At 35.2% G+C, this 22,258-nt stretch overlaps 6 protein-coding genes across 7 annotated transcripts in view; 5 read left to right on the top strand and 1 right to left on the bottom strand.

Moving 5' to 3' along the window:
- Positions 1-38: 38 nt before the first annotated feature.
- Positions 39-1,480, bottom strand: LOC18012796. Of its 2 annotated transcripts, none has more exons than XM_006394947.2 (2): positions 1,276-1,480; positions 39-1,176 (listed from the first exon to the last, which is right to left on the bottom strand). In XM_006394947.2, exon 2 carries the CDS (start codon positions 1,090-1,092, stop codon positions 226-228), a length of 867 nt encoding a protein of 288 aa, XP_006395009.1. In that variant the 5' UTR covers positions 1,093-1,176; positions 1,276-1,480; the 3' UTR covers positions 39-225. The 2 variants fall into 2 exon arrangements, with proteins under 2 accessions (XP_006395009.1, XP_024006667.1); XM_024150899.1 differs by having other exon boundaries at positions 39-1,166; positions 1,276-1,457.
- Positions 1,481-8,563: 7,083 nt separating this feature from the next.
- Positions 8,564-11,472, top strand: LOC18012795 (probable serine/threonine-protein kinase WNK9). The gene is given in 8 exon segments (XM_024151440.1): positions 8,564-8,799; positions 8,891-8,928; positions 9,405-9,632; positions 9,744-9,964; positions 10,050-10,207; positions 10,284-10,782; positions 10,863-11,160; positions 11,162-11,472. Coding segments are annotated over 8 exon segments (1,572 nt in total). The 5' UTR covers positions 8,564-8,724; the 3' UTR covers positions 11,217-11,472.
- A 644-nt stretch (positions 11,473-12,116) lies between these two features.
- Positions 12,117-13,707, top strand: LOC18012752 (40S ribosomal protein S24-1). Its single transcript, XM_006394945.2, has 5 exons — positions 12,117-12,312; positions 12,706-12,747; positions 12,867-13,037; positions 13,279-13,365; positions 13,458-13,707. The coding sequence occupies exons 1-5, from the start codon at positions 12,241-12,243 to the stop codon at positions 13,485-13,487; spliced, it is 402 nt and encodes a 133-aa protein (XP_006395007.1). The 5' UTR covers positions 12,117-12,240; the 3' UTR covers positions 13,488-13,707.
- Positions 13,708-15,992: 2,285 nt separating this feature from the next.
- On the top strand, positions 15,993-18,430 carry LOC18012751 (guanine deaminase). The gene is made up of 5 exons (XM_006394944.2): positions 15,993-16,243; positions 17,069-17,125; positions 17,467-17,657; positions 17,791-17,895; positions 17,993-18,430. The coding sequence occupies exons 1-5, from the start codon at positions 16,228-16,230 to the stop codon at positions 18,179-18,181; spliced, it is 558 nt and encodes a 185-aa protein (XP_006395006.1). The 5' UTR covers positions 15,993-16,227; the 3' UTR covers positions 18,182-18,430.
- Positions 18,373-20,949, top strand: LOC18012748 (probable transcription factor At5g28040). Its single transcript, XM_006394943.2, has 2 exons — positions 18,373-18,392; positions 18,517-20,949. Exon 2 carries the CDS (start codon positions 18,950-18,952, stop codon positions 20,306-20,308), a length of 1,359 nt encoding a protein of 452 aa, XP_006395005.1. The 5' UTR covers positions 18,373-18,392; positions 18,517-18,949; the 3' UTR covers positions 20,309-20,949.
- An 831-nt stretch (positions 20,950-21,780) lies between these two features.
- The window catches only part of LOC18012610 (bifunctional cystathionine gamma-lyase/cysteine synthase), a 2,733-nt gene continuing 2,255 nt past the window's right edge, over positions 21,781-22,258 (top strand). The window contains exon 1 of the mRNA XM_024151157.1: positions 21,781-21,847. The gene's annotated coding sequence lies outside the window, so the exon portion shown is untranslated. The remainder of the gene's footprint in view (positions 21,848-22,258) is intronic.

Genomic DNA, 22,258 nt, shown 5'->3' with positions numbered 1-22,258 from the left:
TGACCTGATTTCTCAGATAGAACGAAACACTTTCCAGGACATAAGTAACTGATGTATACAGAGCTAGCGTTCGTCAAGACTGATCAGGTTCCAGCATTGTGTAAGAAAATACATTGCATAAACCAATTATGAATCAACCCATTAATCATGCTTTTGATAACAAATGTTGATAAGGAATCAACAGACTCTTTCAAGGTTTTTGTTAGCACCCATAAAATCTTGTTTCTACTCGTTCTTCCACGCGTAGAGAATCAACGAAAAACCAAAACTTTGAGACTTGGAGTTTGTTGTAGTCATGTCCTGTGAGAAAGACAAGCTCTTGTCAGGAGATTGACAAGTCCTGAACATGAACACGGCGTTTCCCGCTGAAGGCATAGCAAAAAGCCAGCTATGAACATCCCAGAGAACTTCCACAGCCATTCTATTAACAACTATCGTGTCGTTGCCACGGAACTTCCATTTAAGCCGCTTCACCTGCAACAATGTCTTCCCATCCACACGAACAATGAGACAAGGATCAGTGACACTCGTGTCACATTCAATCACAAGATCATGGATTTTCCCATCGGCGCAAAGCTGAGCTTTTGTTGCAAACACTCTCTTACCAAAGACATGCTCTTTCTTGGCAATGAACACAGCACCTAGTGATGAAGGTGAAGCATTCGTCTTCTTGAAAGCTTCTTTCTTCATATCGCCAAGAAGCAGAACCATTTCCTTGTCTACAACAACACCCACGTAGAATCCTCCCAAAGCTTCAGGGCCTGATCCGAATTTTGCGGAGGAGAGATCCCAGAAAACATCGATGTTACACGAATACGCCTCTAAACTCTTGGACCCTTTTCGTTTTGTGAAGAGCCATGGCTTAATCTCGACTTTACACAGACTTTGGTTACAGGAATCATCAACTCCAATGGTTACACTTTGACCCATCAGATTCTTAGTCCATGTCACTGTGATCAAGCAATTTCTTCCCCGAATACGGCACTGGTAGATGCAAGTCACCAGATTCTGGGCATTTTTGCCGGAGTTTGAAGACGATGAATCCGCAACTTGAACGCCATTTTCACCAAAGCAAGAAGGAAAATCCTTCATCTCTGTAAACTTCCAATCCCAGTCTCTCTTTTTCTCTCTCTCACCGGAATTTCAACAAACACTTGGCAGCCAAACTGCGCAACGCTAAGAACCGTATACACAGACGAATTTTGACTAAGACAATGACTGATTCTGTAAGTCGAGAAGAAGAAAATAAAAATTGAATTTTTTGAATTTTTTTACCTGATGAGACCGATGAATTACTTTTAAAGAATGAGAAACTGCATCGAAATCTGAAGAATGCTCATGGGATTTGGCTTGAGAGTCTCGTCGATTGGATCCGTTGTCTACAAGAAAAATCAACAATCAAAGGAAAGAGATTTGAAAGCCGGAGAATAAGGAGAGAGAGAGAGAGAGAGAGAGAGAGAGAGAGAGAGGAGGAGGAGGAAGCAAATCGCCAAAGTAAAGGGTGTTGTGTTTACTCTTTTCTGATAAAAACTCAAACAGAGACAGAAACAGACAAAAAGGAGACTCCTTTCACTCTCAAAATTTTATTACCGTATTTAAACCACCAAATAAAAACCTAACTACAATTGAGTCGGCAAAAATTGACATCGAGAACGTTGCCCCCTAAAAACAAAAATTAAATAAGACTTTTAATTTTGTTGTATGGATAATTTTGTTAAACACTTTAGGTTCACATATCTTTTTGAAATTCAAGGTATGTATCCGGTATTTGATGATAATTTTGTATAAAACTTCCAGTTGTAGATTTTAATTGTAACTGTATTCAAAACATTTGATTTTATCAAACACATTACCTAGTATTTCCAGGATCTATTAAACTCTTTGAATATTTAGTGAATGTATGGATATTCAATGTTCGAGAATCATTCAAAGTAATGTTTTATATTGTTAACAAACAAAAAGTAATGTTCTATCATCTCTTCCCAAACTTGGTTTATTTTTTTACTTTCTCACAAATTTATTTTTGTTTTTGATGACATTAAACTATTCATATACCATCGCAAGACAATCAAATCTTTAAACTCTGTTGATCAGTTCTCCTGTGATAATATCACCAACCAAACGTAACAATCAATAAATAATCAATAACTTGAGGATTGAAATTGGTCCATCGAATAAACCAAAATGCAAGCACGACTTATGTAAATATAAGTACACATTGCATTAAATTATTATTTCCGAACGTAGAGCTGGTGTTATAAAAGCCACTGCATATGATTTTAATTTTTAAGACATCAGGCATCATTTATATGACTTCGTTATTAATACTATGAACTATATACGAGACAAGCATAACTGCAAAAAGTTTTTTTTTTATCTTCTAACTCTTAATGTTGCGATCTTTTATGCTGCGTACATAAATGATATCCATGAGAAAACACTATTTACAGTAATGTCTATGGATCATGATGGTCCAAAATGCTGTGCTTTTGCCTTTTGTTCGACCAAATATTATGCTTCAGCAACAAGAATTCATCTTTTATAACACGAAAAATTTGGAAAAATTCGGGGCAATTAGCCAATTACCATATTTTGAGAATTATATACAAGGAAAATAAAATACTCATTAAATTTCAGAAACTGCCAGCTTCATCATCATCATTACAGCCATTACTTCTCTCTCTAAATCTAAGCCCTTTTTCTCTCTCTACCCTTTGTTTTGTTGATATTATATAATAAAAAGCTATGTTGTTTGGTTGGATCCGGACTCTGGAGATTGTATGGTGAATTATTTTATAATATATATTCTGATTTCGAATACTGTTGTTTGATAACAAATAAAACTCCAAAACTATGTTGTTTGCCTTATTCGCCATGTATCTCTCTGTCGATAGATCCAAATTCATTAACTTTTCGGAAGAAACAGGATTTTATTCGTCACTGTTGATTTATGTCCATGAAAATACTGATTAAAAGTCTAAGAAAGTATAAAGCTAAGACTAAATTCGAGGAAAATAATTTGGTTTTATACGTATGGAAGGAAATGGTACTCACGTGTACTTGTCCATGAGTAGTTGTCATGCGTTACAACCCAAATTTGGGCCCATCTTTCTTGGACTTTTTGGGCCTTTTTCTTGAATACCGTTGTCTTTTATTCCTTTTAAACATATAATTCACTAGGTGCACATGATTACATGAATAACAATCAAACAAAATGTCGAAAAAAAATATTCAAACAAATAGAATATTTTTTTGTTATTGGAAACATAAATTTTTTTCTTGTGTTTGAAAAAAAAATTAATTATTAAATTTATGAAAGATTAAATTACATGTAGTCAGTAGTCATAAAAAAAATGTAGTCAGTATAGTCAGACGTAAATTTTGTAGTTTCGCATGCATACATTACTAATTTACAAATTACATAGTAGTTTCCATAAAATGTACAAAGTTGTCGGAGCTACTACATACCTTCAGTAACAATCTACCAACAAGAAAACGTAGCTAAACTTTTCTAGTGCATGAAAGTAACTAATCTATGATGCATAAGAATTGGACACATGAGTTAACGGTTTCCATTTAGACAACCCCAATTTTAACTTATGCCACGTCAAACTATTGATATGCTTTTGAACCGATCGACCGACATTAACGTGAACTTTAGGTCCCAATTTTGAATTATTCTTATCGGGATCTGATTTTCTTTATTGATTTATATATTTAACGATTCACCTCCCCTCACACCCACTTTGCGTGTAGAAACCGTTTCTTCGGGATAATCGATTTTTTAAAAATCTTATATATAATTAGAGAGTTTAGTGTCCACATCAGTATCAATAAAAAGTATTTTAAATATTTGTTTATTTAAAGCATAATTACATTTATTACTATAATCAACTCTAAATCAGTAAAATTTAATACTTATCTCACAAATTTAGAATGTGAAACTGATTAATGAATAAAATAAATTTAAGTTTATATAAATGCATTTATATATATATATTATTTATTAAAAACGATATATTATTACAATTTTTAAAAAAGTTAGAGAAAACGACAATAATAAAAAAAAAGCAATGATGAAAACAAATTAAAAAATAGGAGGAAAAAGAACCATCAGAAATATAAAAAGATGACTTATGTAAAGATGAAGTAAAAGAAAAAGAAAACATACACCAGATAAATAAATTAAAAAAAAAAAAAAAATCAGAAAAAAAAGAAAAACCTAAAAAAAAAAAAAAAAAAACTGAAATAAGAAGAAAAGAAAAGTAGAAGTCAAAGACAATGAAAAAGAAGATGAAAAGTAAAAAAATAAAAACTAAAAAGAAGAAGAACGCAAAACTGATGAAGAAAAAATTTAGAAAATAGGAAAAATAAGACATTGAAGATGAAAAAGAAGAGCAGAAGATAAAGATAACAAACTATAAAGAAGAAAATTAAAAAAAATAATAATAATAAGAAAAAAAATCAAAGAGATGAAGAAGAAGATGAAAGAGATAAAAAAAAACAGTAAGAAGAATACAAAACTGATCAAGAAATTTTTTGAAAAACACGAAAAATAAGATATTGAAGATGAAAAAAGGGAATGGAATATGAAAATAACAAGATATTAGAATATGAAAATGAGAATGAGAAATTTGTTTTTAAAAAAAAAACAAATATGATGAATTAGTTGTTCAACAATTTGTAATAATAGTCGCTATTTCATATATCTTCACTCAACATTAACTTATAAGTGTTCGCGAAGCGCGGAATCAATTCTTAGTTATACTAATAAACAAACATGTTGAAACGATGCAAGTTTATTTTATTCATTGATATATTTATTCAACCTAGTCTCTAATCTATTGCCTAATTTAATTTTAAACAGTCGAGTCGTAATATATAGTTTAGAGAAACTCAAACAAAATAAAATAAAAATATTTTGTGTTTTTTTTTGGGGACTAAGTCTTGTATATATATCTTAATTCAAAGCTCCATCATTAACATTACTATATTAGGAAAGCTATGCCGATGCGAGTTGAGACCACGACTGCACATAAATATGCTTACTACCAAACTTTTTCTAATTTCGTTACTATATGACAAATCGACCTAATTTGATAACCAAGGTTTGTTTGTTTTTTTTTAGTTTATTTTAATATGGGATGCATGCATATAGATAATAGAAGATACTTGCACCAACATACGATTCAGTACTACAAAGTTTATCCAACCAAAAAAAAGAGTAAAAAGTTTATATCTACAAGTCCATTGTCTCACTCTCACGCTAGTTCAGTTTTTACCCCCTAAAGCAGCGTTTAAAGAATCAAATCAGCATTGAAGAGTCACTGAAAGTTGAAATAATGGTTGCAGATTCAAATTAAACAAGTTTGTTCACTGAAATCATCAGTCTTGACTCACCCCACAATTGTTCAATGTACAAATCCAAGGGAGCTATTACCTCTATCTACATTCAAAGCCAGATGCTACAATAATCTTTTTTGTTTAATGAAAATTTTTGTTTCCCAATATTTATTATATGCAAATAAATTTCTTCAAGTGCAATATAGGTTGGTGCTGAGAAAAACCACAGCCATACATTTTGGTAAACAAAGACGGCAAAATATGAGATGTGTTACAGATTGTTATCTCGCTTTAATCAATTTTTGGTTTACATGTAAAGATCCATATTGAAGATACTGGTTGGTAATTAGCTTATCTGAGTTGTCTGTTCACTGTTGCCTGTTGGTCATGCAAGGCCGTGCTCATGTAAAATAAAGGCAACAGTTTAGGCCCACACTAAATCGTCAAAACCCGAGGCCCCATTAATATAAATTACGTTTTGTGTCTATCTTCATCTTTAGATGGAGTTCGATTGTCTACGAAGCATTTTTTTTCTTGTGTGGATAAAGTTGTCAATGAAGCTTAATTTACCTCTATTTTATTTTTATGGGCTCGAAAGTTGTCAAATGTGGATCCCTTCTCACATATCCCCGCTTGGCCTTGCAGCTCGTTTCGACTCTTGCATGACGGCCAAACTTGGAGTGCGAGATCGTGATCCTGAATTTGTCGGCCTTTTGCTTTGACTTGGGAGATGAGCTTAACGACCTAAGATCCGACTTGTAAAATTTGATAAGAGATTAAAGAATAAACTAAATTTCAAAACAATACTTGGTAGCTCTCATTACTATTGGCATCATGTGCTATTCAACACTTGAATTATATCTCTTTAATATCAATAAACAAATCGTAGTTATTCTTTCTGATTCATCTAAAGTCTTGTTTATTCATTCTAACGAAGAATATTCGTGTTGATAATATTCAGTTGTACGTACCATATCTTTGTATACAGTATATATACTGCTACGTTTCCAGTTTATTTATAGAGGTCCCTTATTTGACCTAATCCTTGTATATACAGTTTTCTCTATTCATTAATAAAGATTAGAGCAATTCCCAAAAAAAAAAAATCCCCAAAATAGCACACTTTCAAATTTTTTGTTTCAATTTTAAAGGGGCTATAGATTTCGCTTTACTGACAATCTGAATTTTCTGTTTTAATTAACCATTCACTCGGATAACAAAATTACTTGATTAGTGTGAATTTACATGCATGCCTTGTTAAATATTGGAGGTCTTTAAAGGTTGTGAAAATTAATTTCAATATGATAGTGTACATATTATGAGTTCAAACATGGCCTAAAAATGAAAGGAAAGAAAGTTTAGTCTTCACCTTTAAAGATTAATTTTGTTCACCACCATAATTGGTAAAACAAATTAAAAGGCATGGTGGTGAAAAAAGGGGCTGGTGCCTTGGTGGTATGGTTGCTTTTGGAGTTACATATATAATTTGCCTACTTATTATATCTGTACGGAGACAACCACGGAATCGCCGACGGAGTTGCGAAACAGAAGTGAGCCCGAATAAATATGAATTACTTATTTATTTATCGTCAAAATAATTTCATTGTTTACTGTTTTTTTTTATTAACTGTAAAGTCTAAAGTGTCTTTCTTCGTCTTGATGCTTATCTTAATCATATCAACTTTTGTCATTTACGACAAACTTTACCATTGAAAAGAATGAAACCAATATAAACAATTTACAGAAATATCTCGTAGTAGTTGGACAGCGTGTTAATCGTCGTGATTCCACCATCGCATTTCGTTTAAAGGTAATCTTATTTATATCTATAAGAAAACTTTATAAGATCAGATATCTTTTGAGATAATGGATGGTATGTTTTAAAACTCGAAAAATAAAACTGATATAGTTTTTAGATTGCAGTTTATTACAAAAATTTAAAAACAAATACACGTATGATATATATATATAGGAGTTTAATTTCTTATAAATTTCAGAAACTTTTTTAAGTATCAACGGAAGTTTTAAGAAAACTTTTTGTATAACACCTGAATATCTAACTCGAAGGTCTTGCAATCCGCGGCATACGAATCTGGATCAGATAAATTCTATACATGCTTCACTATTCCGATGTTCACATATTGATGGAGTTCGACTTTTTTTTTTGTATATACTTTAGACAAAATTTAGATTTTGATTATCGTTTGCTCTCAAAAGTTATCGCTTCATATCCAAACAACATATTAGGTCATGATGGATTTTTCTAACCCGATTTAGAACCGACATGTTCTCTTTTCTTTCCTTCTTCGGCTTGGAGCTAGGAAAGGAAAGTAGGAAAGTGCAACACCACAGTAAAGAGAATATCATGTTATACGCCACCCAGGAACCACCAAGAAACAGTCAACATTGTCCAAGGCAAATGACTGCCATCGAATTTAATTATCTAGATTTGGTGGTTTATGTACTAAATTATAATTTATTATGATGATCTAATTATAATTACTATCTTACAGATGCTGAATTTTTAATCTAATTGATCTTATAAGCATTAAAAATTTGATTAATGTTACAAAAGTTACTTAATTATTATACTTATATTATATTTTTTTTCTAAATTAAAAAATGCCTATTTTTATCAATAGTGTTCATTTAACGGAACTGAATCTGAATGATAATACAAAACAACATTGACATTGATAATAACATAATCATTATGCATTTATGATACTCATTAAGACTCGTCTACTTAGAAACTAATAAGATAAAACATTTCTCTCATTTAAACATTCTCTCATATATCTTTGATTTGAAAAGATGGGTAGATATCTTAGTAAAAATGTGTTTTAATGTAAAGATAGGTAGTTATCCTAAAAAAAATGTATCTTATTCTTAATCCAACATTTGTTTGTTGCAAAAAAAAGAAGGATAAAAAGAAAAGAAAGAAAAATCAAACATTTGTTTACTCCTTTGGACCACGCTCTCTGAGTCTGGCAACCGCCTTTGCCTACAGCTTTCATGAGATAGTTATGTTTAAAGAAACAACTGAAGAAAAAAAAATATAAATCAAAAAAGGAAAAAAATCAATGAAAAAAATAAATAAAGGAAAGAAAGAGAAAGAATCTGGTTTTCTTTTGTCTTTCAAGCTCAAACGAAACCTCTCTCCTCATTTACACGAGTTTAATGTTTATTTGCTTAACTTATTATGTCAGAGGTACAAAGATGACTATAATGAAAAGGCTACAAGAAAGAAAAAAATACCCAAAACCTACCATATCAAAAAGGAGATAATTTATTAATATAATAATTACTATATATTGGTCTGGGATTTTCTTTTTATTTCCCTTCCATGTTTTGCTCTTTTTGATTCTGCTTGGGGTAATAATGGACAATCTCAGCCATCTTGAACCAGATTACTCTGAGTTTGTTGAAGTTGATCCTTCTGGAAGATATGGAAGAGTAAATTTTATCCCTCTCAACTTCCAAACTCAGTTAATTGCTTGCTTCTCTTTTGATTTCTTAAGGTTTTTGCGTGTTCTTGTTGTTGCAGTACAGTGAAGTTCTGGGTAAAGGATCATCAAAGACCGTGTAAGAATCCAATCTCTCTCTTAAATTTCTTAAATTTTTCAATTTTTGTTTTAACATTTCTAGATTTGGTGTTGGAGTTTCTTGCCTACCATTACCAAAACCTGTTCTAATGTTTATATCAAGTTTTGTCAGTAAAGTTTAATTATTTTTTCCTTTCCTAAACCATAAAAATCCTTAGATTTTCCATTAGTTTTTTTGGGTTTTTAATGGTGGTCGAATCATGATTGAGTTTTAAAAGATTTATCATTTCAGTAGAAAAAAGGTTGAACCTTTTATGTTTCCTCAATGATTTCCCCACTTGGTAGATTAATTTATACAAAATAGGAAAATAATCCACTTTTCTCTGTTTGCCTAAACCATTTTTAGTTTCTGCATAAACAGAAAAAAGGCATCTTGATCATAGATCAAAAAGCTGGGTTTAATGATTCTGAATTAGACAAAAACTATTTTTGTGGCTCCTGTATTTCGATTTGCAGTTACAGAGGATTTGATGAGTATGAAGGTATAGAAGTAGCATGGAACCAAGTAAAGCTCTACGATTTCTTGCAGAGTCCTCAAGAACTGGAGAGGCTCTACTGTGAGATCCATCTCCTCAAAACACTGAAACACAAGAGCATCATGAAATTCTACACTTCTTGGGTCGATACAGAGAATCGAATCATTAACTTCATCACTGAAATGTTTTCTTCTGGTACCCTGAGACAGTAAGCTTCTCTGTCTATCTCGTATCTAAGTTATGTTTCTCTTGATTACTGACTCATAAACATGTAATACATTAAGGATGTTATTGGTTTAATGAAATCTGGTGAATGCAGGTATAGGCTAAAGCACAAGAGAGTGAACATAAGAGCAGTGAAGCATTGGTGTAGACAGATCTTGAAAGGCTTAAACTATCTTCATACCCATGACCCTCCTGTGATTCACAGAGATCTCAAATGTGACAACATATTCGTCAATGGGAACCAAGGAGAAGTCAAGATTGGGGATCTTGGTCTTGCTGCTATCTTGCAAAACTCTCACGCTGCTCATTGTGTCGGTATGCAATATGTTCAGTGCTTTTGCTTTTGGTGAGTTCATAGTTGGATTCTGATGCTGAAAGTTTTTTTTTTTTGGCCTCTTAGGGACACCAGAGTTCATGGCTCCCGAAGTCTATGAAGAAGAATATAATGAATTAGTCGATATTTACTCGTTTGGGATGTGTGTTTTGGAATTAGTAACGTTTGATTACCCGTACAGTGAGTGTACTCACCCTGCTCAGATTTACAAGAGAGTGATATCGGTGAGAATCAACTCCCCTATATTCTGTTAAAAGCTTTTGCATTGAGTTAAAGATGCTAAAATTCTCTTTCTCTCAGGGCAAGAAACCAGACTCATTAGACAAGGTGAAAGATCTTGAGGTTAAAGGCTTTATAGAGAAATGCTTAGCCACTGCGTCTCTTAGGCTCTCTGCTCGTGAACTATTAGAGGACCCTTTTCTGTGTATCGATGAAGTTGAATCCAATTTGAGACCCGTAGAGAGCCAAATGGGTCAGATAGATGAAGCTGGGACTCCTCTTAGGCACTCTTATCATATACTTGACTATTACTGCAACGACCAAACCAAAGAAAACTCTTTTGATCATCCTCACTACTCAAACGGTTACTACATCCACGATAAAAGAAACCAATGGGAATACAATGGAGATGAGACAGTGGAGTCACAGGGAATAGAGGTCTTTGAGTTTCAAAACGATGATCATGAAGAAGCAGAAGAAGACGATGAGAATTTTGACAATGTCCATATAAGCATAAAAGGGAAGAGAAGAGACAATGGTGATGGACTGTTCCTGCGACTAAGAATCGCTGACAAGGAAGGTTTGTTACACTCTATACCATTCTTCTTCTCTGTTTTGGTTTTAGTAAGAGTCAAGGATCGTTACAGTTCCATTTTGCAGGGCTAGTGAGAAACATATACTTCCCGTTTGACATTGAAACCGACACAGCAATTAGCGTTGCAAGGGAGATGGTGGAAGAGCTGGAGATGGACGACCGAGATGTCTCAAAGATAGCAAACATGATCGATGGAGAGATTGCTTCTCTGGTTCCAAATTGGAGATCAGGCCTCGAGTTTGAGAGCATCTTCTGCAACTGCGCCTCGAACCACTCGCTCATGGACTTCAAAGTGATGCAGTGTTGCAGAAACGGGTGTGGAGAGAAGCATGGACGGTTTGAGGAGATCACGTTCGGGACAACACCAATCTGACCAAGAATAGGGATTTTCTTGTGGGTCAAGTAACGTTTTACACTAACTATATATATATATATGGTTCCAGAATCTTTCTCTTTTAACACCTTCCATAGCCTGCGATGAGCTATCCGATGAAAGTGAGAATCGAATCAACAGCTGAAAAGTCTAGTGGAAGGACATTTTCGATTCCTGTTAATGGGTTTGATAAGTTTTTTTTTGTTGGGGCTAATATGTGTAGAAATAGTTACAGTAACTTGACAAACAGTAATTATTTGGAGAATAACTTTTATATATAGCTCATTAAACCTTAATTGTCTTAAACTCGATTTCTGATTTTACGTTTACCGTTATTTATATAGTATATGTGAAAAGAAACTCACATTTTTGAAAAGGAAAAAAAAATTATCATCAGTTTATCATAAAACATTTTTTGTAAACTTACAACGCATGCAGAAAGATTTTTCCAATTGCTTTTGACGTTAATGTTAACAGATGGCAAATAAATTTTGCTTTTCTTTTTTCACTGTAAATTCAAATTTATTAGAAAGCTCCAACCATAATTGAAATCACATTGGAAGGGTTCGAATCTTATTAGGTACAAATGTTTTCTATATATTTTGTAGCTGCTACATCAAAGAAAAAGTATTTAAGATGAACCACCACTCTTACCAGAATACCAGTAGTAAAAAGTAAATAAACTAAACAAAGTTATGCAAGACTCTTGCTGTCAAAAGCTCCCAAAAATTACTTTACCACATTATAAGGCAATATAACTAACCCCTCCTAAATTTGGTGTGGATAATATAGTAATGTTTGGGCCCAATGGGCTTTGACGTCCGTTTGAACTGTATGTTTCGAACCAGCTAATACACTTTCTCAGCATTGGATTTAATAAGACCCACTAAAGTTTGGCCCATCAAACTAGAACCAGTAAGAAAAGAAACCCTAAATACTTGAAAGTGAGAGATATATATATAATCATCTAGGGTTTTGCTTGCTGCTTCTCTTTTCTAAGGCTGCCGCGAGGGACAAACGTCGATTTTCACAACCGGAGAGCTCAATCTGATCTCGTAGGAATCGCAGCCATGGCGGAAAAAGCAGTCACCATCAGGACCAGGAAGTTCATGACCAACAGGCTTCTCTCCAGGAAGCAATTTGTGAGTTCCATCTTTCACTGCATCCATTAGTCTCTATCTTCCATACGATTTGCCAGTGTAGCGTATTCGCCATCGAATCATAAACTCTTGGGAGGTAGAAAGACTTAGATGAGCGGATTCTTAGGAGCATTTCTTCTGTTTTTGCCTTGAAAGATTTGAATTTTACAACTTTTGATGTTTAGTGTTTTGACAACATGATTTTTCTCTATTTCGATATTATATTACATTTTGATCGCTCATTTCGAATTGAGCAACTCGATTTTCAAAGATATATTACTTTCACATAGCAAGTTTTTTGGTGTAAAGTGTAAACACATAAAGCTATTATTTGTTTGGAATTTTCCTCCAACCTAAGATTATGTACTAATTAGTTATGGTGGTTTATGAATGTAGGTTATTGATGTTCTCCACCCAGGAAGAGCCAATGTTTCAAAGGTATACTCTTTACTTCCATTGTCGTCTCAATTACAATCAGGCTATCTAGCTATGCGTTTTTCTTAGTTTTTCTTAGAGCTTTGAGAAGATTCTGATTGTTATTTTCTGTTGTAATCAAGGCTGAGCTGAAGGAGAAGTTGGCAAGGATGTACGAGGTTAAGGATCCAAATGCTATCTTTGTCTTCAAATTCAGAACCCATTTCGGAGGTGGTAAATCTTCTGGATTTGGTTTGATCTATGACACCGTCGAGAGTGCAAAGAAATTCGAGCCGAAATACAGGCTGATCAGGGTAAATGCTCTTTCCGCTCTTACTTCTTTGATAGTAATGTGCCTTCTCTTTAGTTTATATTCAGTCTAGTTTTAGTCTAGCTCTACGGGTAGTGCTTTTATATTCCCCGTTTTGTTATGGAACTATGATGTTGTTGATGTGAGAGATGTTACAGTTTCAGAGTCGTAAATATTCGAAATTTTCGTAGAAGTTAGGATTCCCTGCGAATTCATACTAAAATGATTCGGGATGTGATTGACAGAACGGACTTGACACCAAGATCGAGAGATCAAGGAAACAGATGAAGGAGAGGAAGAACAGGGCGAAGAAAATCCGTGGTGTTAAGAAGGTGAGAGATCAATGTTACCTGTTACCTAAACATTTGCTTTATCTGATTTGGTTCCCCCTTCGTTTTGACTTAACGGTTCTTTGTGTGTGTAGACCAAGGCTGGTGACCCCAAGAAGAAGTAAGATGTTGAAGACAGCAGCAGCATTATGGGTTTTATTCTGCATCATCCCTTCTCTATGGCCATGTTTGCTATTAGACCTCTTCTAATTACATCTCGATTTTGTGCTTGTCATTGTCACACTCGTTCTATCTCGTTTTGGGTTTTGCTTTAAGCGTTAGAGAACCCATATGCTAAAGATTTTGCTGAATACATCATTTAAAAACTTCATCTCCTTGGTTCCTCTAAAAAAAACCCATTAGTATTCGCACCACTAGTATTCTTTGTTTTGTTTTCAACCGACTTATGTTGATTTTGATTGCTTTTACGTTTCGGTGACTTGAGTGCATTAGCCAAGGACAAAGTTTCTTATTACAAGACTAAACATTACGTACTTCAATTTTAGCCAGGCGGACAATTTTGAAAAGTAAAATGTTTACCAAATAAGTAAAATGGTGAAATATCGAGTTATCCAAGATAGAAAGTTTGGAAACCAAATCATTTGCTACGGTCTTTGCTTCGTTACGCACAAGCAAAAAGCTACATTTACTGCTTATGGGATCAGCTAACCTAGAAATGTCATTTAGACAAATGATAAAATATGGTGAGACCATAGTTGTGAGCCTGCAACAAGTTGATATACGATTTTAGGATCTCCACAAAAGATATATGAATCAACTAGTGACATGTAGAGTTTGTCTTGGTAAACTGTCACCCAAAGCGGGTTTCAAGTAGGTTGAAAGTAAAAACACCCTTTCTTTTGAGGCTAAAGAATTCTTAAGTAAATTTTGTCCTTAATATTAAATTAACCAATTAATTAATTGGCTTTTAAATTATAATAGTTGAATCTTCTTTATGAGATCTCTCGCCGAACGAGTGGAATAAAATATGTTAAAAATTATCATTGCTTTCTTTCATAGGATTCTTCTTACTTCAACCATATTTTTGTCATGTGTTATATACTACGTTAAAGTTAAATTAAGAGCATTGGCACCGCCTTCCTTCTGTTAAGAAAAGGAGACAAGAGGGAGGTTTGGGAAAGTGTGGAAGACGTACACGCGAGGATATGTATTATTAGTTTTTATTCGATTTCGTAAATTATGTTTTATATCCTTCAGAAGACCTAAAACAATCTTGCTTAACGAAACTTGTTCTTGTCAAATTTTTAAGAAAGTTTTTACCACCATCATCCATATTCCATTTTGTAACGTATGTATTTGTTGTTTTTACCAACAACCACTGTAACGTATAACTGTTTTTTTTTTATATTAAAATGTTTAAAATTATTACTTTTGTTATCTAAGGAAGACCATCGATGCGTTTCCATGTGGAGGTCAACAAAGATGGCCTATTTCCAATTTTTTATATTCCGTTATTCGTTTAACTAACTCATTTCGGTGACGTGCACCTCTCTCGTTCAATGATTGAGTATGCACAAACAAATTGTTTTCGACTCTTTTTATATCGCATGTTAAGTAAAGATACTCACACATACATTTATTCGTCTATTAAAAGAGAAGTGTCCTCCTCTCATACCAATTTGGCATTTGATGGTTCTGATTTTAGAATACTTGTCTAACATTAGTAACAAAGTGTGCCAGTTTAAGTCTTTTCAAAAATATTTTCATGAGGAGTCTTTGTGGCCAAACAAAGAGTCAAAAAGTAATTTTATCACAACTAGCCAACTACAGCTTCAAATTGAATTTAAAACAAGAAGACTAAAAACTAAATAAAAAAAATCCAAAAAAAAAAACAAACTGAACCATATTGACTACTCATTTATCACAATACTGCTAAATGGCCTATACCGATTACGGCACATGAATTTGCATATTTAATGGAAGATGAGTCTTTTTAATTTTTGATGGAAGATGAGTCGTATCTACCAAAATGCTAACGTGTTCCTGATCCCATTTATGATTTGAGTCATAAGACTTATCCCGGTTCTATTATTGTGCCATTTTCAGTTTTCTTTATTATTTTTTATTATATTTTAAAATTAACGACTATTAATCCACGATCACACCGGGCCTGATAAAAAATCAATTGCAATATATGTATGTAAACGAAATACTCGATGTTTTTTGGTTGTAACATCACGGAATATTTGATGTGATTACTGGTGAATCAGTAGTTGTGTTAGAAGAAGTATAACAAACAGAATAACAATTAGAAGAAATAGATAAACTTTAAACAATGTTTTAAACAATAATAGTATGAATTATTTCGACCAAAAAAGAAAGAAAATTATAGTATGAATTTCTCTTTTATCTCATGTTTTTCCGATCTTTGTAATCTTTTTTCTTACTACATGATGAATATGAGAAACTAATTCCTAATATTCTCATAAAACTTAAAAAAAAAAACAGATTGCTCAAAACTACTGGATTATACTTAGTCAGTTAAGGAAAGTTTAGTTACTATTATTCGTTTAGTGAAAAGAATCCTCATAACGTTGCGTATTTAGCCTTAAACAGTTCTTCCACTCTTTTTTCAGGTCTAATTCGCTCTTTTGGCTAATAAAACCCAATTTCCTTGGTTGCTCACTTTCCAATTAATCTCAGACTCATCTCTCTTTCTCTCTCTCTCACACATCAGCTTCGGTTCGTCTCTATCTCCCCAAAACTCAACCTTCTTTTGGACTCCTCTGATTTGTTTATAAACACATCAATTGGCTCTCCTCTTCTTCAATCTTCACCCACCACACAATCGCTCTTCTTCGATTTCTCCAGGATTACCCCGAATCATCCCTCAAATTCTCAGTCATGGAAGAAGCTAAGGGTAAACTATTAACGATCTTCTCACTTTTATCTCTCTACTCATAGCATTTTGCTTATAATCGCCTTTGATTCTGTCGATCAAGATCGGAGTATTTATTTTCCCCTATTTTGTGTGTTTCTGCTGGAGATTGCATCCGATAAGAACTTTGATTATTAGTGGCAGCTGTTTGGTTTTGGATTATACAACCGAATCGATCGTCTTATCGATTGTTTTCCCCAGATCAACTATCTCCCTACTGCGATTCCCGAATCGAACTTTTTCACCAGCTTATTCAATGTTGAATTGTTATTTCCTCTTATTCTCAGATCGGGAATCTTGAATTTTCCTTCGATTTGGACCATTCCTTCATATTTTCGTCATTTATTTTCACATGCAAATGATTTTTTTTTTTTTTACCAGAATTTACCACTGCCTATGACACAATTATACTCGTTGTCAATCACAGACGACATGTGACAAGGAGCCACTCTTTTATACATTCATCACACTTTACATATGCTTACGGTTTGATTGTCCTGCTTTGCGAATTTATAGTTGTGTTCAATTTTAGGTGATTTTGACTTTTAGATTAGTAACAATGGCTTCTAGTTTTCTGTCATCTTTGCTGGCAGATTCCTCCTTTGGCGATGTTTACTTGTATCACAAGTATAATGTTATATGTCTCTTTTGTCTGGTAGCTTATGCCGTGAGTAAACATGAGCTGTTGTTGATCAATTGCTGTGTTTTGTGCGTAGAACACGAGCTATGTCATATTTGATTTTTTATTTCTTTGCTCTTTCATTTGATGTTTGGAGGTTCTAATTGCTCTATCATTGAACTGTGTAGTGGAAGCAAAAGACGGAACCATCTCCGTGGCTACTGCCTTTGCCGGTCACCAACAAGGTATGGACCTGATGCGTACTTATGGTGATCACTTATGATATATTCCCCAATAATGGTTCCACTCATTCAGCTTGATCATTTCTGATTCCTATAATGGTTGATGCGTCAACTGTACACACACAAATTAAGCTTATCCGCTCCTCTACTCCCCACTAGTTCATTCACAGATATCTTTCATCACGGCAAAATAAAGATCCCGTTTCTCTAACTCACAGGGACCTTTGACTTTGTGATACGCCCTTGTCACATTCCATTCTGTTTTCCACAGTCTTAGTTAGTTGGAAATAATAGGTACTTGAAGAAATTGCCGTGGTTTATGTTTCTACTTTGTGTTTGATCAGCTGTGCACGACAGCGACCACAAATTCCTAACCCAAGCTGTTGAAGAAGCTTACAAGGGAGTTGAGTGTGGTGATGGTGGCCCATTTGGCGCGGTTATTGTGCATAAGAACGAGGTCATTGCTAGCTGCCACAATATGGTTTTGAAATACACAGACCCAACTGCACATGCCGAGGTCACAGCCATCAGAGAGGTACAAGAGAGTATTCATCGGATTGATGAAATTTGTTGAAGTCACTTAGCTTTTGATCTTGAAACATTGCTAAAACCGGTTATCCAACAATGATGTGCATCCATTCATTATTGAATCCATTGTGAACGCGCAGGCGTGCAAGAAACTCAACCAAATCGAGCTATCAGAATGCGAGATATATGCATCTTGTGAGCCGTGTCCTATGTGCTTTGGAGCCATTCATCTCTCGAGACTCAAGGTAAAATATGGAAGCATGTCTGCACAAACCCACCTTTCAAGTCTCTTCATTACATAAGGTCTAACTGATGAGTACTCATCTCTTTACTTGTGAACAGAGATTGGTTTATGGAGCCAAAGCCGAAGCAGCCATAGCCATCGGGTTCGATGACTTCATAGCTGATGCACTGAGAGGCACCGGGGTTTACCAGAAATCTAACCTGGAGATCAAGAAAGCAGACGGGAATGGCGCAGTTATTGCTGAGCAAGTATTCCAGAACACTAAGGAGAAGTTCCGTTTATACTAAGGCTCTGCTCCTTCATCACATTCTTCTTCCTATTATTCTTCATGATGGCAATTAGAAGAAGTCGAAGAAGAAATGCACTTGCTTTAACAAAATAATCTGTTTCAAATTGTGAATTTTAAATACGGAAGTAAAAAAGAAAAGACAAAAAACTCAATTTCGGTTCTTGTTGACTTTGTTTTTTGTTTTTCTTCCCTCCATTTGAATTGAACTGGTAAATACTTTCTTCTCCCGTCGAAATTAATTTTTATCTTTATCGTCCCAAGTTTCTGTGCAAAACCAAGTTCACTCTAATAAATGGAATTTGTTCTTCTTATTAAACAACATTGGCTGAACAGGAAGTGAAAAGTATGGAAGTTATATACACGCAACTTTTTTGTCAACGCTCATACACAGAATTGCGTTTGAGGAACGCTTTTCTGTGAGATGCGGTTGCTGTTGACTTTGGACTATTCCGAAATGATCAGGCTTCAACTAAACCGCAACAACCCAGCACGGGAACGAGTCTGGACCACCACTTGCCTGCAATGCCCAGTCATAATAATTGTATTTCGTGAATTCCGAAACTACCCCTGCTCGAGCCGAAGATTCTCATGCCCTACCACCCCCAACACACAAGCGTATCAATCCTCGTGAACCCAATTCCTCTTTCTCCAATCTCCATCTGGATCTGGTTCTTCTCTTCGTGTCCTGATTCCATCGAAGCTGAAACGATTCGAATTTTCCACTCTGTTTTTTTTTCTGTCTCGCTGCGTTTGTGTTTTCTTGAAGATGACATCTGCTGATCACCGTGACGCTGTTTTCTCTGTTGAATCGCCGGAGCTAGAGGAAGACGGCAGCGCTGGCGGCGGAGGAGGAGGTGGAGGAGGAGGAGAGACTGATTCCGACGAGGATTTACGAGAGAACGAAGATGTGGTTATGCCTGAAGAGCCAAACGAGGCAGACGACGACGATCCCGAATACGAAGATCTGAATTCTCCGTCTATGGTTTCTGCTGTTTCCACAGCTCCGCTGGTTTCCGCGGCGGAGAAATCATCCTCGACGGGCACCGTAACCGTCGCTCTTCCTGCCGGATCCGCCGTACCTGTGGCCGCGATTCCCGTAGATTCCGATCCGAAATGGCATCGCATGACGGAGATCGTCCATCAGAGACCACCGATTGACGACTCAAGACGGCTTTTCCAGAGGCTATGGACCGATGAGGACGAGATCGAGCTCCTCCGTGGCTTCCTCGACTACATCACGAGCCACCGTGGTAGCAGCTCGCATCCGCCTGACACGGCGCCGTTTTACGAGCAGATAAAGTCGAAGCTTCAGCTTGATTTCAACAAGAACCAGCTTGTGGAGAAGCTCCGGCGGCTGAAGAAGAAGTACCGGAACGTGATGAGCAAGATCAGCTCAGGTAAAGAGGTGTTCTTTAAAAGCCCTCATGATCAAGCCACTTTCGACATCTCTAGGAAAATCTGGAATCAAACTGGGAAAATCATAGGGTTTGAAGATAACACCGTGATGGATTTCGAGGAAACCAACAACCACCACCATGTTAATAACAACAACACCAATGGTAGCTCAGGTTTCAACATCCCCATTGCTAATGTGGACTTCGATTCTGAAAACGGCTTGGAGAAGAAAGTGACAATGAGTAGCAGTGGTGGGTCGAGAAAACGATCACGATCGAGGATAGGGAAGATCGATGAAGACAAGCCCATTAATCCGTGTGACGGGCCAGCGCCAAATGCAGCTACAAATGTTAACCTCAACGAGAATGTGGCTGCCATTGGTGAGTTTGGTGAGGGAAGGAATCTAGGAGGGTTGATAGAAGAGACGGTGAGGAACTGTGTGTCGCCTCTGATTAAAGAGATGATGAATGGTACAACGGGAATGATGATGGCTGCGGTAGGAGGGTTCCCAGGAGGTGGTGGTCATGCTCTAGGTGTGTTAAGCCCAACGCTAATGCCGTCACTGAATCTAGGGTTTGGTGGAGGAGGAGGAGGTAAGGGAGTAGCGGATGAACGGTGGAGGAGACAGCAGATTCTTGAGTTGGAAGTGTACTCGAGGAGATTAGATTTGGTTCAGGAGCAGATTAGAGCCACTGTGAATGAGTTGAAGACAATGCCCAATGGAGGATGATGCATAAGGAAGACTTGTAATGGGTTCTTGTAAGATCTAAGTTATGAGCTAGATGAAGAAGAAGGAAGAAGAACATGAAGATGTCTGTCTTGTGGTGAGGTATAGTTTAGCCAGCTATGAACTAATAATCTGAGTATTAAATTTCTGATGGTGATGAAATCTTTTTAGGTATTTTTTAGAGTTTTTATCTTTTTTGTTGATTGGATCTTTATGATTTTGTCCATTAGGGGTGAGTGATAGTGGGGTTGTGCATAACCTTTGTATTAGTCCATTAGATTATAGTTTTTTCGTAGAGTTAGTAGTTCAATAATATATAAACTGTCTGAGCTACTTATTATATATATAAAAAAGAAGAAGCAAATAATGTTTGTGTGTGTTATGTAGACATGTGAAGTAGAGAATCTTTGGTGTGATGTCTTCTCTCATTACATGCTGCAATTGTTATTACAAGAACGCATTGTTATATTTATGTGATTATCAACTATAGATGTATGAGTTTAGCTGTATGGAAATTTGTGCTCTTTTTATTTTACTTCCGAGAAGATTTTTTTAGTGGTTTGTAAAGCATATGCGCATCTTGGGTTAAGCTTATAAAGACAAGTGTTAGATGTTTTATCTTCACATTGAAGAAAAAATGAAAACGCCTTCGGACTTTTTGTTTTTGTTTTTCTCTTAAAGAGCAAAAACAAATAAAAAGGCATGGATCGTAAGATATAGGCGGTTACCTCACAGCTTTGTCTCCATTCAAACATACCCCCCAAAATGTTGTCTCCATTCAAACATAGCCCCCAAAATGTTGTCTCCATTCAAGCGTAGCCTTAGATGTCCATTCAAGCGTAGCATTAGATATTAATTTTTCAACTTACGCAAAGGCACAAAGTTGTCTTCATGCTTCACAATTCACATCGCCTAGTGTTCACCACATGTGAAAGTTGTTTGTATTTTCAACCTGCCTCCATTTCCTCATCCAAACAACATTCTGGAAGATAATTTTGCTCAATAACTAAATGCAAGAAATCTTCAATGACACTTTGTTACAAATCTAAACTGGAATTATGAATATTGTCTTATAAACTCCAGTAATTATGAATACTATTTTATAGTGAAACAAAACTATTTATTACAAAATTACAGAGCTAACAGTAATTTGCCTTTTGTTTTCTTTCATAACTTGTAGATTAATATTACATTTGTTTGTAACTAAAAATGTATTAATACTATTGGTAATGTTTTGTGTTTGCATCAGTGGATGTGAGGTCAGGAGATAGTTCAAAGATTGTCATACAAATCGAATTGGTTAGTTTGAGATTTGAGAGAATGTGTTTTCTCCTTTTTCCAAAAAAAAATTAACCATACATAGATAATATTGTACAGCCACTCAATACTAATCTATATACAATATATATATATATATATATAATGTGTGTATAACAAATATGAAAATATAATATGTGTGTAATATATATAGCCTGCTGTGGATTTAGAGACTTAGCGGTCTTTTGTCTCATCTTTATTGATACTTCCGTTTGAACTTTGAAGGTACGATGTTTTATTTTTCTGTCTTGCTTCTTTCTGATTTATCCATAAAAATAATATCGGCACAGTTCGCCTTACTTCGCGACTGTTTTTACTAAATGTGTATCTTGTTGATGGCTTTGATACAAACCTGATATCGTTTGGTCAATTGGTCACTGACAATCACTTGGTGGGACAAATCACTGATAAGCTATTGATTTTGCAGGACCGCACTACGAGGACGCTGATTGGAGCGGGTGAAAGAGAGAGAGAGGGTCTGTATACCTTTTGTGGCGTTGAGGCTTTGACGTCATTGCATACTCAAGTTCAAGATACTTCTGTTTTATGGCACCATCGCTTAGGTCATCCATCTTCTCGTGTGATCGGGTTGCTTCCAGATGTTCGTGGTGTTAGTAGTAGTAGTGAGCTTTTATT

Source organism: Eutrema salsugineum, unplaced genomic scaffold (assembly GCF_000478725.1).
Source record: "Eutrema salsugineum unplaced genomic scaffold, Eutsalg1_0 scaffold_6, whole genome shotgun sequence".
NCBI lineage: Eukaryota > Viridiplantae > Streptophyta > Magnoliopsida > Brassicales > Brassicaceae > Eutrema > Eutrema salsugineum.
Note: the sequence above shows the minus strand (reverse complement) of the source record. Positions and strands in the feature narration are given on the sequence as shown.

Coding starts and splice junctions, on each gene's coding strand:
- LOC18012751 (XM_006394944.2), top strand. Junction 17,658..17,790: donor AGGTCACAGCCATCAGAGAG/GTACAAGAGAGT, acceptor GTGAACGCGCAG/GCGTGCAAGAAACTCAACCA. Junction 17,896..17,992: donor TTCATCTCTCGAGACTCAAG/GTAAAATATGGA, acceptor ACTTGTGAACAG/AGATTGGTTTATGGAGCCAA.
- LOC18012796 (XM_006394947.2), bottom strand. CDS start 1,092: ATGAAGGATTTTCCTTCTTGCTTTGGTGAAAATGGCGTTCAAGTTGCG.
- LOC18012752 (XM_006394945.2), top strand. CDS start 12,241: ATGGCGGAAAAAGCAGTCACCATCAGGACCAGGAAGTTCATGACCAAC. Junction 12,748..12,866: donor GAAGAGCCAATGTTTCAAAG/GTATACTCTTTA, acceptor GTTGTAATCAAG/GCTGAGCTGAAGGAGAAGTT. Junction 13,038..13,278: donor CGAAATACAGGCTGATCAGG/GTAAATGCTCTT, acceptor TGTGATTGACAG/AACGGACTTGACACCAAGAT.
- LOC18012748 (XM_006394943.2), top strand. CDS start 18,950: ATGACATCTGCTGATCACCGTGACGCTGTTTTCTCTGTTGAATCGCCG.